The sequence below is a fragment of the Oncorhynchus gorbuscha genome, linkage group LG14 (assembly GCF_021184085.1).
Source record: "Oncorhynchus gorbuscha isolate QuinsamMale2020 ecotype Even-year linkage group LG14, OgorEven_v1.0, whole genome shotgun sequence".
Classification (NCBI taxonomy): Eukaryota; Metazoa; Chordata; class Actinopteri; order Salmoniformes; family Salmonidae; genus Oncorhynchus; species Oncorhynchus gorbuscha.
This window is the reverse complement of record NC_060186.1, coordinates 80259237-80275583: the sequence shown is the minus strand read 5'-3', so window position 1 is coordinate 80275583 and position 16347 is coordinate 80259237. Positions and strand designations below refer to the sequence as shown.

The following is a 16347-nucleotide window of genomic DNA, read 5'->3' as shown; positions in this document are numbered from 1 at the left end:
TGATGACGGTCTCTCTAGTGTCTCCTGTTGATGACGGTCGCTCTAGTGTCTCCTGTTGATGACGACGGTCTCTCTAGTGTCTCCTGTTGACGACGGTCTCTCTAGTGTCTCCTGTTGTTGACGACGGTCTCTCTAGTGTCTCCTGTTGATGACTGTCTCTCTAGTGTCTCCTGTTGACGACGGTCTCTCTAGTGTCTCCTGTTGTTGACGACGGTCTCTCTAGTGTCTCCTGTTGTTGACGACGGTCTCTCTAGTGTCTCCTGTTGTTGACGACGGTCTCTCTAGTGTCTCCTGTTGTTGACGACGGTCTCTCTAGTGTCTCCTGTTGTTGACGACGGTCTCTCTAGTGTCTCCTGTTGTTGATGGTCTCTCTAGTGTCTCCTGTTGTTGACGACGGTCTCTCTAGTGTCTCCTGTTGTTCACGGTCTCTCTAGTGTCTCCTGTTGTTGACGACGGTCTCTCTAGTGTCTCCTGTTGTTGACGGTCTCTCTAGTGTCTCCTGTTGTTGACGGTCTCTCTAGTGTCTCCTGTTGTTGACGACGGTCTCTCTAGTGTCTCCTGTTGTTGACGACGGTCTCTCTAGTGTCTCCTGTTGTTGACGACGGTCTCTCTAGTGTCTCCTGTTGTTGATGACGGTCTCTCTAGTGTCTCCTGTTGTTGACGGTCTCTCTAGTGTCTCCTGTTGTTGACGACGGTCTCTCTAGTGTCTCCTGTTGATGACGGTCTCTCTAGTGTCTCCTGTTGTTGACGACGGTCTCTCTAGTGTCTCCTGTTGATGACGGTCTCTCTAGTGTCTCCTGTTGTTGATGGTCTCTCTAGTGTCTCCTGTTGTTGATGGTCTCTCTAGTGTCTCCTGTTGTTGATGGTCTCTCTAGTGTCTCCTGTTGATGACGGTCTCTCTAGTGTCTCCTGTTGATGACGGTCTCTCTAGTGTCTCCTGTTGTTGATGATCTCTCTAGTGTCTCCTATAATATATAATATATGCCATTTAGCAGACGCTTTTATCCAAAGCGACTTACAGTCATGTGTGCATACATTCTACGTATGGGTGGTCCCGGGGATCAAACCCACTGTTGATGACGGTCTCTCTAGTGTCTCCTGTTGTTGACGACGGTCTCTCTAGTGTCTCCTGTTGACGACGGTCTCTCTAGTGTCTCCTGTTGATGACGGTCTCTCTAGTGTCTCCTGTTGATGACTGTCTCTCTAGTGTCTCCTGTTGACGACGGTCTCTCTAGTGTCTCCTGTTGATGACGGTCTCTCTAGTGTCTCCTGTTGATGACGGTCGCTCTAGTGTCTCCTGTTGATGACGGTCTCTCTAGTGTCTCCTGTTGATGACGGTCTCTCTAGTGTCTCCTGTTGATGACGGTCGCTCTAGTGTCTCCTGTTGATGACGACGGTCTCTCTAGTGTCTCCTGTTGACGACGGTCTCTCTAGTGTCTCCTGTTGTTGACGACGGTCTCTCTAGTGTCTCCTGTTGTTGACGACGGTCTCTCTAGTGTCTCCTGTTGTTGACGACGGTCTCTCTAGTGTCTCCTGTTGTTGACGGTCTCTCTAGTGTCTCCTGTTGTTGATGGTCTCTCTAGTGTCTCCTGTTGTTGACGACGGTCTCTCTAGTGTCTCCTGTTGTTGACGACGGTCTCTCTAGTGTCTCCTGTTGTTGACGATGGTCTCTCTAGTGTCTCCTGTTGACGACGGTCTCTCTAGTGTCTCCTTTTCGCTCCACTTTATGGAAAATGTGTCAGTAACAGGAAAGACCCGGTCAGACAACGTCTTGGTATGGTTGCCCATATACTGTAGGTTGGTGACTAGATGTACCTACAGACAGCTTATCAGACTTACTGAGGTTCTTTCCTTGGAAACGCACAGCAGAGCGAAGGGACACCTGATGTGAAACAATACAACTATTATGTGACTTAAATCATAAATGGAAAGGAAGTAGAAAATGAATTATACAATAACATTTTCATGCCTTCATTTTAACTTGTGTTTTTGCTTATTTGGTTCCTAAATCTCCCACTAGGAAATTAATTGAGGAGCTGATTGCAAAATATAAGGAATCGGTGGAAAATATTAGCTAATTTTTTTATTTTTTTTATTTCCCCTTTATTTAACCAGGTAGGCTAGTTGAGAACAGGTTCTCATTTGCAACTGCGACCTGGCCAAGATAAAGCATAGCAGTGTGAACAGACAACACAGAGTTACACATGGAGTAAACAATTAACAAGTCAATAACACAGAGAAAAAAAGGGGAGTCTATATACAATCACAAGAAGTGTGTTCCAAAGGGCACCCTATTCCATACAATGCACAATGGGCCCTGGTCAAAAGGTGTGTACTACGTAGGGTATAGGGTGCCATTTGTGACGTTAGACTAAAACAAATTACCTTCATAACAGAGTGAGTGAGATAGCAATGAGATCACTGTCATGCTTCTGTAAAGACCTTTTTGTATATTTATCAGATTTTTAGATTTAGATTTGGTATTTTCATTCATGAATGAGCCAACATTGAGAGTGAGGCTTGGAAGGGTGTGGAGTGCATACTGCCCAGCATACTAAAACTCCTTGGAGGAGGAGTGACGGTCTGTGTGTGTAGTTAGCATGTTTTCCTCCTGTAGGCTAGCTAAAACAATGAGGAAACAATTCAGGAGTTCCCCTATGGACTAGATTGAACCTCTGTAACATATAGCTTTATCTGTCCATCTATGTTGGACAGAAGTATAAATGCAACATGCAACAATTTCAACTCATTTTACTGAGTTAAAGTTCATATAAGGAAATCAGTTAATTGGCCCTAATCTATGGATTTCACATGACTGGGAATACAGATGTATATCTGTTGGTCATAGATATCATCATAAAAAGGTAGGAGTTGTGGGTCAGAAAACCAGTCAGTATCTGGTGTGGCCACCATTTACCTCAAGCAGAACGACACATCTCCTTCACATAGAGTTGATCAGTCTGTTGATTGTGGCCTGTGGAATGTTGTCCCACTCCTCTTCAATGGCTGTGTGAAGTTGCTGGATATTGGCGGAAACTGGAACACGCTGTCGATCCAGAGCATCCCAAACAGCTCAATGGGTAACATGTCTGGAGAGTATGCAGGCCATAAAATAACTGGGACATGTTCAGCTTCCAGTAATTGTGTACAGATCCTTGCGACATGGGTCTTTGCATTATCATGATGAAACATGAGGTGATGGCGGCAGATGAATGGCACGCCAATGGGCCTCAGGATCTCGTCACGGTATCTCTGTGCATTCAAATTGACATTGATAAAATGCAATTGTGTTTGTTGTCCGTAGCTTATGCCTGCCCATACCATAACCCCACCGTGGGGCACTATGTTCACAATGTTATAAGCAAACCGCTCGCGCACAAAGCCATACACATGGTCTGCAGTTGTGAGGCCCATTGGACGTACTGCCAAATTCTCTAAAATTACTTTGGAGGAGAAATTAACATTAAATTCTCTGGCCACCGCTTTGGTGGATATTCCTGCAGTCAGCATGCCAATTGCACGCTCCCGCAAAACTTGAGACATCTGTGGCATTGTGTTGTGATAAAACTGCACATTTTAGTGGCCTGTTATTGTCCCCAGCACAAGGTGCACCTATGTAATAATCATGCTGTTTAATCAGCTTCTTGACATGTCACACCTGTCAGGTAGATGGATACAATACATCACGCAAAGCAGCCACAACTGTCAGTGTCCATGATTGAGTCTTTGAATGAAGAGATGGAGATAGAACTGTCCAGTTTGAGTGTTTGTTGCAGCTCTAGCTGCTCGAGAGCTCCCTTTACCTGCCGATCTATAAATTACGTCTCCGTAACCTAGCAGGATGGTAATCTGAATCAGTGTTAGTTTGGCAGCTGGGGTGAAAGAGGAGCGATTACGATAGAGGAAACCAAGTCTAGATTTAACCTTAGCCTGTAGCTTTGATATGTGCTGAGAGAAGGACAGTGTGCAGTCTAGCCATACTCCCAAGTACTTGTATGAGGTGACTACCTCAAGCTCTAAACCCTCAGAAGTAGTAATCACACATGTGGGGGAGGGGCATTCTTCTTACCAAACCACATAACCTTTGTTTTGAAGGTGTTAAGAACAAGGCTAAGGGTAGATAAAGCTTGTTGGACACTATGAAAGCTTTGTTGTAGAGCATTTAACACACAATCCGGGGAGGTGCCAGCACGTGGGGCCTAGGATCGAGCCTTGGGGTACTCCCTTGGTGACAGGCAGTGGCTGAGACAGCAAATATTCTGACTTTATACACTGCACCCTTTGAGAGAGGTAGTTAGCAAACCAGGCCAAAGACCCTCAGAGACACCAATACTTCTTAGCCGGCCCACAAGCATGAAATGGTCTACCGTATCAAAAGCTTTGGCCAAGTCAATAAAAATAGCAGAACAACATTGCTTAGAATCAAGGGGAATGGTGACATCATTGAGGACCTTTAAGGTTGCAGTGACACATCCATAACCTGAGTGGAAACCAGATTACATACCAGAGAGAATACTATAGACATCAAGAAAGCCAGTCAGTTGATTATGGACAAGTTTTTCTAACACTTTTGATAAACAGGGCGCAATAGAAATAGGCCTATAACAGTTAGTGGTGGTTCTGTCCAGATGGACTCTGCTGGGTTCTGTCCAGATGGACCCTGCTGGGTTTTGTCCAGATGGACCCTGCTGTGTTCTGTCCAGATGGACCCTGCTGTGTTCTGTCCAGATGGACCCTGCTGTGTTCTGTCCAGATGGACCCTGATGTGTTCTGTCCAGATGGACCCTGCTGGGTTCTGTCCAGATGGACCCTGCTGGGTTCTGTCCAGATGGACCCTGCTGGGTTCTGTCCAGATGGACCCTGCTATGTTCTGTCCAGATGGACCCTGCTGGGTTCTGTCCAGATGGACCCTGCTGGGTTCTGTCCAGATGGACCCTGCTGGGTTCTGTCCAGATGGACCCTGCTGGGTTCTGTCCAGATGGACCCTGCTATGTTCTGTCCAGATGGACCCTGCTGGGTTCTGTCCAGATGGACCCTACTGGGTTCTGTCCAGATGGACCCTGCTGGGTTCTGTCCAGATGGACCCTACTGGGTTCTGTCCAGATGGACCCTGCTGGGTTCTGTCCAGATGGACCCTGCTGGGTTCTGTCCAGATGGACTGTCCTCATCTGTCTTTCTCTCTCTCTCTCTCTCTCTCTCTCCAGTTGTGAGGAAGCTGCAGGAGTTTGAGTTACCGTACGTATCAGTCACCAGCTTACGAAGCTCAGAGTTCCACATCATCCTGCGGAAAAGGTATCTCTACTCCTCTACCTCTCTACATGTTGATTGTCATGTTCTAACTACTTGTCCAATCAGAACTACAGTCACTTGGATTGAATAGCTGGCAGTTAAATACAACAAAGATACTCAACAAATGTCAACCACTCGGCTCGTTTTAGGAAGAAGCAACTGTTACAAGGTTTCTCTGCTTCCAAGTGCTGACAAGTGAGGACCAGTCTGGATTCTCTAATCTAGCTACATAATCTCTTCCCATAGATGATCTCGTGAAACCGTTTGACTACACCACAAACCTTACCGAGAGATGTCACCAGTACTGTACTTGTGACCTCCCCAGACACTTGGGTATCCTGAGTTGTCCCCGTATGAGTCCAGCTGGTTTATATAAAGTGAAGCCATCTGGTACAGAGAGACATATAACAGATTGACTGAAGAGCGATCCGTTTTATCATGAGCAACAACAACAAAAAATACTTGAAGGAAGTCTGGTCCTCTGGCGACCATGTGTGTTAGTGACGTGAGGTTTCTCTGTCTGCAGTCTGAGACCTGATCATTTCTCTCCCTCTTCGACTTTTAGCACCTGTCTTGTGTCAACTTCCTCCGTCTCTCTCTGCTTCTCTTTGATCTCCCCCCCCCCCCCCCCTCCCTCTCTCGCTTTGGCTCTCTCATTCTCTCTCTCGCACGCTCTCATTCTTTCTCTCTCTCCTGACTCTCCTGACTCTCTCCTGACTCATCACTATGCACACTCATAACATGCATAACGACACAACGACACAGACACAACATTTACATTACATTTACATTTAAGTCATTTAGCAGACGCTCTTATCCAGAGCGACTTACAAATTGGTGCATTCACCTTATGACATCCAGTGGGACAGTCACTTAACAATAGTGCATCTAAAACTTAGGGGGGGTGGGGTGAGAGGGATTACTTAACCTATCCTAGGTATTCCTTAAAGAGGTGGGGTTTCAGGTGTCTCCGGAAGGTGGTGATTGACTCCGCTGTCCTGGCGTCGTGAGGGAGTTTGTTCCACCATTGGGGGGGCCAGGGCAGCGAACAGTTTTGACTGGGCTGAGCGGGAGCTGTACTTCCTCAGTGGTAGGGAGGCGAGCAGGCCAGAGGTGGATGAACGCAGTGCCCTTGTTTGGGTGTAGGGCCTGATCAGAGCCTGGAGGTACTGAGGTGCCGTTCCCCTCACAGCTCCGTAGGCAAGCACCATGGTCTTGTAGCGGATGCGAGCTTCAACTGGAAGCCAGTGGAGAGAACGGAGGAGCGGGGTGACGTGAGAGAACTTGGGAAGGTTGAACACCAGACGGGCTGCGGCGTTCTGGATGAGTTGAAGGGGTTTAATGGCACAGGCAGGGAGCCCAGCCAACAGCGAGTTGCAGTAATCCAGACGGGAGATGACAAGTGCCTGGATTAGGACCTGCGCCGCTTCCTGTGTGAGGCAGGGTCGTACTCTGCGGATGTTGTAGAGCATGAACCTACAGGAACGGGCCACCGCCTTGATGTTAGTTGAGAACGACAGGGTGTTGTCCAGGATCACGCCAAGGTTCTTGGCGCTCTGGGAGGAGGACACAATGGAGTTGTCAACCGTGATGGCGAGATCATGGAACGGGCAGTCCTTCCCCGGGAGGAAGAGCAGCTCCGTCTTGCCGAGGTTCAGCTTGAGGTGGTGATCCGTCATCCACACTGATATGTCTGCCAGACATGCAGAGATGCGATTCGCCACCTGGTCATCAGAAGGGGGAAAGGAGAAGATTAATTGTGTGTCGTCTGCATAGCAATGATAAGAGAGACCATGTGAGGTTATGACAGAGCCAAGTGACTTGGTGTATAGCGAGAATAGGAGAGGGCCAAGAACAGAGCCCTGGGGACACCAGTGGTGAGAGCGCGTGGTGAGGAGACAGATTCTCGCCACGCCACCTGGTAGGAGCGACCTGTCAGGTAGGACGCAATCCAAGCGTGGGCCGCGCCGGAGATGCCCAACTCGGAGAGGGTGGAGAGGAGGATCTGATGGTTCACAGTATCGAAGGCAGCCGATAGATCTAGAAGGATGAGAGCAGAGGAGAGAGAGTTAGCTTTAGCAGTGCGGAGCGCCTCCATGATACAGAGGAGAGCAGTCTCAGTTGAATGACTAGTCTTGAAACCTGACTGATTTGGATCAAGAAGGTCATTCAGAGAGAGATAGCGGGAGAGCTGGCCAAGGACGGCACGTTCAAGAGTTTTGGAGAGAAAAGAAAGAAGGGATACTGGTCTGTAATTGTTGACATCGGAGGGATCGAGTGTAGGTTTTTTCAGAAGGGGTGCAACTCTCGCTCTCTTGAAGACGGAAGGGACGTAGCCAACGGTCAGGGATGAGTTGATGAGCGAGGTGAGGTAAGGGAGAAGGTCTCCGGAAATGGTCTGGAGAAGAGAGGAGGGGATAGGGTCAAGCGGGCAGGTTGTTGGGCGGCCGGCCGTCACAAGACGCGAGATTTCATCTGGAGAGAGAGGGGAGAAAGAGGTCAGAGCACAGGGTAGGGCAGTGTGAGCAGAACCAGCGGTGTCGTTTGACTTAGCAAACGAGGATCGGATGTCGTCGACCTTCTTTTCAAAATGGTTGACGAAGTCATCTGCAGAGAGGGAGGAGGGGGAGGGGGGCGGAGGATTCAGGAGGGAGGAGAAGGTGGCAAAGAGCTTCCTAGGGTTAGAGGCAGATGCTTGGAATTTAGCGTGGTAGAAAGTGGCTTTAGCAGCAGAGACAGAGGAGGAAAATGTAGAGAGGAGGGAGTGAAAGGATGCCAGGTCCGCAGGGAGGCGAGTTTTCCTCCATTTCCGCTCGGCTGCCCGGAGCCCTGTTCTGTGAGCTCGCAATGAGTCATCGAGCCACGGAGCGGGAGGGGAGGACCGAGCCGGCCTGGAGGATAGGGGACATAGAGAGTCAAGGGATGCAGAGAGGGAGGAGAGGAGGGTTGAGGAGGCAGAATCAGGAGATAGGTGGGAGAAGGTTTGAGCGGAGGGAAGAGATGATAGGATGGAAGAGGAGAGAGTAGCGGGGGAGAGAGAGCGAAGGTTGGGACGGCGCGATACCATCCGAGTAGGGGCAGTGTGGGAGGTGTTGGATGAGAGCGAGAGGGAAAAGGATACAAGGCAGTGGTCGGAGACTTGGAGGGGAGTTGCAATGAGGTTAGTGGAAGAACAGCATCTAGTAAAGATGAGGTCGAGCGTATTGCCTGCCTTGTGAGTAGGGGGAAGGTGAGAGGGTGAGGTCAAAAGAGGAGAGGAGTGGAAAGAAGGAGGCAGAGAGGAAAGAGTCAAAGGTAGACGTGGGGAGGTTAAAGTCGCCCAGAACTGTGAGAGGTGAGCCGTCCTCAGGAAAGGAGCTTATCAAGGCATCAAGCTCATTGATGAACTCTCCGAGGGAACCTGGAGGGCGATAAATGATAAGGATGTTAAGCTTGAAAGGGCTAGTAACTGTGACAGCATGGAATTCAAAGGAGGCGATAGACAGATGGGTAAGGGGAGAAAGAGAGAATGACCACTTGGGAGAGATGAGGATCCCGGTGCCACCACCCCGCTGACCAGACGCTCTCGGGGTGTGCGAGAACACGTGGGCGGATGAAGAGAGAGCAGTAGGAGTAGCAGTGTTGTCTGTGGTGATCCATGTTTCCGTCAGTGCCAAGAAGTCGAGGGACTGGAGGGAGGCATAGGCTGAGATGAACTCTGCCTTGTTGACCGCAGATTGGCAGTTCCAGAGGCTACCGGAGACCTGGAACTCCACGTGGGTCGTGCGCGCTGGGACCACCAGAGTAGGGTGGCCGCGGCCACGTGGTGAGGAGCGTTTGTATGGTCTGTGCAGAGAGGAGAGAACAGGGATAAACAGACACATAGTTGACAGGCTACAGAAGAGGCTACGCTAATGCAAAGGAGATTGGAATGACAAGTGGACTACACGTCTCGAATGTTCAGAAAGTTAAGCTACGTAGCAAGAATCTTATTGACTAAAATGATTAAAATGATACAGTACTGCTGAAGTAGGCCAGCTGGCAGTGGGTGCGTTGTTGACACTACACTAATCAAGTCGTTCCGTTGAGTGTAATAGTTTCTGCAGTGTTGCTATTCGGGGCTAGCAGGCTAGCTAGCAGTGTTGTTTACGTTACGTTGCGTTAAAAGAACGACAATAGATGGCTAGCGAACCTAGAAAATCGCTCTAGACTACACAATTATCTTTGATACAAAGACGGCTATGTAGCTAGCTAAGTAGCTAGCTACGATCAAACAAATCAAACCGTTGTACTGTAATGAAATGAAGTGAAAATGTGATACAACCTGTGAATGCGACCGGGTAGTTGAGTTCTATACAGAAGACGTTGGCTAGCGTTGGCTAGCTGTTGGCTAGCTAGCAGAGTCACCTACGTTAAGGACGACAAATAGCTGGCTAGCTAACCTCGGTAAATTAAGATAATCACTCTAAGACTACACACTCTAAACCTAAACAACACAATTATCTTGGATATGATGATACGAAGACAGCAAAGACAGCTATGTAGCTAGCTAACACTAAACTAATCAAGTCGTTCAGTTGAGTGTAATAGTTTTCCCAGTGCAGCTAATCAGTGGACGTTAGCTAGCTGGCTAGTGAAGACTACGTTAGGACGGCGAAATACGATAATTACGCAATTATCTTTGATACAAAGACGGCTATGTAGCTAGCTGAGAGGAAATTGCTAGGATAAGACAAACCGTTGTGATATAATGAAATATAATGAAAAAGTTACACTACCCGTTGGAGCGACGTGCAGATGCGACCACTCGCTCCAACCGGAACACAACACAGACACTTTCACTCACCATATGCTGCTACATGTACATATCTCCCTCTAATACCTTATTATCATCTATCCTGATGACTAGTCTCTTTACCCTGCCTTCATGTACATATCTACCTTAAATACCTTATTATTATCTATCCTGATGTCTAGTCACTTTACCCTGCCTTCATGTACATATCTACCTCTAATACCTTATTATTATCTATCCTGATGTCTAGTCTCTTTACCCTGCCTTCATGTACATATCTACCTCTAATACCTTATTATTATCTATCCTGATGTCTAGTCTCTTTACCCTGCCTTCATGTACATATCTACCTCAAATACCTTATTATTATCTATCCTGATGTCTAGTCTCTTTACCTTCATGTACATATCTACCTCTAATACCTTATTATTATCTATCCTGATGTCTAGTCACTTTACCCTGCCTTCATGTACATATCTACCTCTAATACCTTATTAGTATCTATCCTGATGTCTAGTCTCTTTACCCTGCCTTCATGTACATATCTACCTCTAATACCTTATTAGTATCTATCCTGATGTCTAGTCTCTTTACCCTGCCTTCATGTACATATCTACCTCTAATACCTTATTAGTATCTATCCTGATGTCTAGTCTCTTTACCCTGCCTTCATGTACATATCTACCTCTAATACCTTATTATTATATATCCTGATGTCTAGTCTCTTTACCCTGCCTTCATGTACATATCTACCTCTAATACCTTATTATTATCTATCCTGATGTCTAGTCTCTTTACCTTCATGTACATATCTACCTCTAATACCTTATTATTATCTATCCTGATGTCTAGTCTCTTTACCCTGCCTTCATGTACATATCTACCTCTAATACCTTATTATTATCTATCATGATGTCTAGTCTCTTTACCCTGCCTTCATGTACATATCTACCTCAAATACCTTATTATTATCTATCCTGATGTCTAGTCACTTTACCTTCATGTACATATCTACCTCTAATACCTTATTATTATCTATCCTGATGCCTAGTCACTTTACCTTCATGTACATATCTACCTCAAATACCTTATTATTATCTATCCTGATGCCTAGTCACTTTACCTTCATGTACATATCTACCTCAAATACCTTATTATTATCTATCCTGATGCCTAGTCACTTTACCTTCATGTACATATCTACCTCAAATACCTTATTATTATCTATCCTGATGCCTAGTCACTTTAACCCTGCCTTCATGTTGCTCTGTCTGTATGCTACGTCTTGCTTGTCCTATGTTGCTCTGTCTGTATGCTATGTCTTGCTTGTCTTATGTTGCTATGTCTTGCTTGTTCTATATTGTAATTGTTTTTAATAACCTTATTATATAACTTATTAATTAATTTTATTAGTTAATTGTTTTTAATATACCTTATTATTATCTATCCTGATGCCTAGTCACTTTACCCTGCCTTCATGTACATATCTACCTCAAATAGCTTATAGTTCTGAACAGAAAGGGATAAACTAGACAGGATGCTGTTGTTTATCCCCCTCCTGTCTCCCTCAAGGATAGTCTTCGTCTCTGTTACAAGTAGGTCAGAAGGGCTGAGTGTGAATGGCAACTTATTCCATATATAGAGCCCTATTGGTCTTGGTCAAAAACAGTGCACTATATAGAGAATAGGGTACCATTTAGGACGCAGATGGAGAACGGTGAGCAACAGAACTAGCAGCGGTCATTTAGGAAGCAGATGGAGAACGGTGAGCAACAGAACTAGCAGCGGTCATTTAGGAAGCAGATGGAGAACGGTGAGCAACAGAACTAGCAGCGGTAATTTAGGAAGGAGATGGAGAACGGTGAGCAACAGAACTAGCAGCGGTCATTTAGGAAGCAGATGGAGAACGGTGAGCAACAGAACTAGCAGCGGTCATTTAGGAAGCAGATGGAGAACGGTGAGCAACAGAACTAGCAGCGGTCATTTAGGAAGCAGATGGAGAACGGTGAGCAACAGAACTAGCAGCGGTGATTTAGGAAGCAGATGGAGAACGGTGAGCATCAGAACTAGCAGCATCAACCCAGGGAGCCTGAAACACGAACCCCCAGATCAACAACTGGATTATAATGAAAGCATAATTTCTGTTTTGTTGAAGACGGAGACTTACTTGCCAGGTCAAATAAGTAGAAGTATGCAGTGGTTAGTAGAGACGAATCCCTCTCCCCTCTTCTTCCTCTCCCCCTCTCCTTCATCCCCCTCTTATTCCCCCTCTTCTCTCCCCTGCTGGTGTCTAAACTGGTCAGATTACAGTTGTATTATGGGGTGTTAAACTGGTCAGATTACAGTTGTATTAAGGGGGGTTAAACTGGTCAGATTACAGTTGTATTAAGGGGTGTTAAACTGGTCAGATTACAGTTGAATTAAGGGGTGTTAAACTGGTCAGATTACAGTTGTATTAGGGGGTGTTAAACTGGTCAGATTACAGTTGTATTAAGGGGTGTTAAACTGGTCAGATTACAGTTGTATTAGGGGGTGTTAAACTGGTCAGATTACAGTTGTATTAAGGGGTGTTAAACTGGTCAGATTACAATTGTATTAAGGGGTGTTAAACTGGTCAGATTACAGTTGAATTAAGGGGTGTTAAACTGGTCAGATTACAGTTGAATCGCAGGTGGATTAAGTCTGAAGTATTCATGTCAAGTGCACAGGGTCAGTAGTTATATACAGGGTCAGTAGTTATATACAGGGTCAGTAGCTATATACAGGGTCAGTAGCTATATACAGGGTCAGTAGTTATATACAGGGTCAGTAGTTATATACAGGGTTAGTAGTTATATACAGGGTCAGTAACTATATACAGGGTCAGTAGTTATATACAGGGTCAGTAGCTATATACAGGGTCAGTAGCTATATACAGGGTCAGTAGTTATATACAGGGTCAGTAGTTATATACAGGGTCAGTAGCTATATACAGGGTCAGTAGCTATATACAGGGTCAGTAGCTATATACAGGGTCAGTAGTTATATACAGGGTCAGTGGTTATATACAGGGTCAGTAGTTATATACAGGGTCAGTAGCTATGTACAGGGTCAGTTCCAGGGTCAGTAGCTATATACAGGGTCAGTAGTTATATACAAGGTCAGTAGCTATATACAAGGTCAGTGATTATATACAGGGTCAGTAGCTATATACAAGGTCAGTGGTTATATACAGGGTCAGTGGTTATATACAGGGTCAGTGGTTATATACAGGGTCAGTAGCTATATACCGGGTCAGTAGCTATATACAGGGTCAGTAGTTATATACAGGGTCAGTAGCTATGTACAGGGTCAGTTCCAGGGTCAGTAGCTATATACAAGGTCAGTAGCTATATACAGGGTCAGTTCCAGGGTCAGTAGCTATATACAGGGTCAGTAGTGATGGAGTGATGGAGGTAGATATGTGTAGGGGGAGTGATGGAGGTAGATATGTATAGGGGGAGTGATGGAGGTAGATATGTATAGGGGGAGTGATGGAGGTAGATATGTATAGGGGGAGTGATGGAGGTAGATATGTATAGGGGGGTGATGGAGGTAGATATGTATAGTGGGATGGATGGAGGTAGATATGTATAGGGGGGGTGATGGAGGTAGATATGTATAGGGGGAGTGATGGAGGTAGATATGTGTAGGGGGAGTGATGGAGGTAGATATGTGTAGGGGGAGTGATGGAGGTAGATATGTATAGGGGGAGTGATGGAGGTAGATATGTATAGGGGGAGTGATGGAGGTAGATATGTGTAGGGGGAGTGATGGAGGTAGATATGTATAGGGGGAGTGATGGAGGTAGATATGTGTAGGGGGAGTGATGGAGGTAGATATGTGTAGGGGGAGTGATGGAGGTAGATATGTATAGGGGAGTGATGGAGGTAGATATGTATAGTGGGAGTGATTGAGGTAGATATGTATAGGGGAGTGATGGAGGTAGATATGTGTAGGGGGAGTGATGGAGGTAGATATGTGTAGGGGGAGTGATGGAGGTAGATATGTATAGGGGGAGTGATGGAGGTAGATATGTATAGGGGGGTGATGGAGGTAGATATGTATAGGGGAAGGATGGAGGTAGATATGTATAGGGGGGTGATGGAGGTAGATATGTATAGGGGGAGTGATGGAGGTAGATATGTATAGGGGGTGATGGAGGTAGATATGTATAGGGGGTGATGGAGGTAGATATGTATAGGGGGGTGATGGAGGTAGATATGTATAGTGGGATGGATGGAGGTAGATATGTATAGGGGGTGATGGAGGTAGATATGTATAGGGGAAGGATGGAGGTAGATATGTATAGGGGGTGATGGAGGTAGATATGTATAGGGGGAGTGATGGAGGTAGATATGTATAGGGGGGTGATGGAGGTAGATATGTATAGGGGAAGGATGGAGGTAGATATGTATAGGGGGGTGATGGAGGTAGATATGTATAGGGGGAGTGATGGAGGTAGATATGTATAGGGGGGTGATGGAGGTAGATATGTATAGGGGGAGTGATGGAGGTAGATATGTATAGGGGGGTGATGGAGGTAGATATGTATAGGGGGGTGATGGAGGTAGATATGTATAGGGGGGTGATGGAGGTAGATATGTATAGTGGGATGGATGGAGGTAGATATGTATAGGGGGGTGATGGAGGTAGATATGTATAGGGGGGTGATGGAGGTAGATATGTATAGGGGGAGTGATGGAGGTAGATATGTATAGGGGGGTGATGGAGGTAGATATGTATAGAGGGGGGTGATGGAGGTAGATATGTATAGTGGGATGGATGGAGGTAGATATGTATAGGGGGGGGTGATGGAGGTAGATATGTATAGGGGGAGTGATGGAGGTAGATATGTGTAGGGGGAGTGATGGAGGTAGATATGTATAGGGGGAGTGATGGAGGTAGATATGTATAGGGGGAGTGATGGAGGTAGATATGTGTAGGGGGAGTGATGGAGGTAGATATGTATAGGGGGAGTGATGGAGGTAGATATGTGTAGGGGGAGTGATGGAGGTAGATATGTGTAGGGGGAGTGATGGAGGTAGATATGTGTAGGGGGAGTGATGGAGGTAGATATGTATAGGGGTTATGTGACAGGATATGAGATAGTAGAGTAGCAGCAGTGTGTAGTGTCAGTATAAATGTATATTACGTGTGAGCTGTCATCAGGGCAAAGGGTGGCTACTTTGAAGAATCTAAAATATATTTAGATTCGTTTAAACCTTACTACATGATTCCATATGTGTTATTTCATCGTTTTTCATGTCCTCACTATTATTCTACAATGTAGAAATTAGTTTAAAAAAAATAAAAATAAACTCTTGAATGAGTAGGTGTGTCCACACTTGACGGTGTGAGTTTATTTTATTCAGCAAATGGAATAACACACAGTCACATGTGTTAATTTTCTGCACCTTTATTTTCTACTCCACAACCAGCACTGTTTTTAAGCCATACCAGTCAAAATACAGTAGACCTATGTCCTACAGAAGTGGGGAGGACTTGAGTGTGGAGATGTTGAGTTTCACTGTAAATCCTCAGCTGGTCAGTGTGGTGCTAGTAGTATTCGTCCTCCAGGTTAGGTATGTAAGGGCTTTGGAGGAGGAAAGGCGGCAGACGAGGGGACACAGGCCTCACACCATAATCGTCAAAAAGGCTGATGTGGTCCTTAACGAGATGAGGGTCAGAAATCAGCTCCAGGTTAGCAGTCTCCTCCCCCCTACCTCTGTTCCATAGGGGTGCTGCCAGACCTCCACCAATCAGAACCAAGATCAGGAGGAGAGCCATCTAATCACAGGTGCTCAGAACCACTGTTTCTAAATGGCAAGAAAGATTAGTCTGATACACAACACTATAAAACCTAGTGATATAGAATGAGTCTGATCCACTATAAAACCTAGTGATATAGAATGAGTCTGATCCACTATAAAACCTAGTGATATAGAATGAGTCTGATCCACTATAAAACCTAGTGATATAGAATGAGTCTGATACACAACACTATAAAACCTAGTGATATAGAATGAGTCTGATACACTATAAAACCTAGTGATATAGAATGAGTCTGATACACTATAAAACCTAGTGATATAGAATGAGTCTGATACACTATAAAACCTAGTGATATAGAATGAGTCTGATACACTATAAAACCTAGTGATATAGAATGAGTCTGATCCACTATAAAACCTAGTGATATAGAATGAGTCTGATCCACTATAAAACCTAGTGATATAGAATGAGTCTGATCCACTATAAAACCT

General features: G+C 45.7%; 2 protein-coding genes across 7 annotated transcripts in view; one reads left to right on the top strand and one right to left on the bottom strand.

Annotated features, from left to right (window-relative positions):
• Positions 1–16347, bottom strand: part of si:ch211-278j3.3 (E3 ubiquitin-protein ligase RNF19A) — a 210066-nt gene that overhangs the window by 56127 nt on the left and 137592 nt on the right. The window lies entirely within an intron of this gene.
• The window catches only part of LOC123995467 (sorting nexin-17-like), a 57975-nt gene that overhangs the window by 10249 nt on the left and 31379 nt on the right, over positions 1–16347 (top strand). For both annotated transcript variants that reach the window (XM_046299104.1, XM_046299103.1), the window contains exon 4: positions 5205–5292. In XM_046299104.1, coding sequence (XP_046155060.1) covers positions 5205–5292 — 88 coding nt within the window. The remainder of the gene's footprint in view (positions 1–5204; positions 5293–16347) is intronic.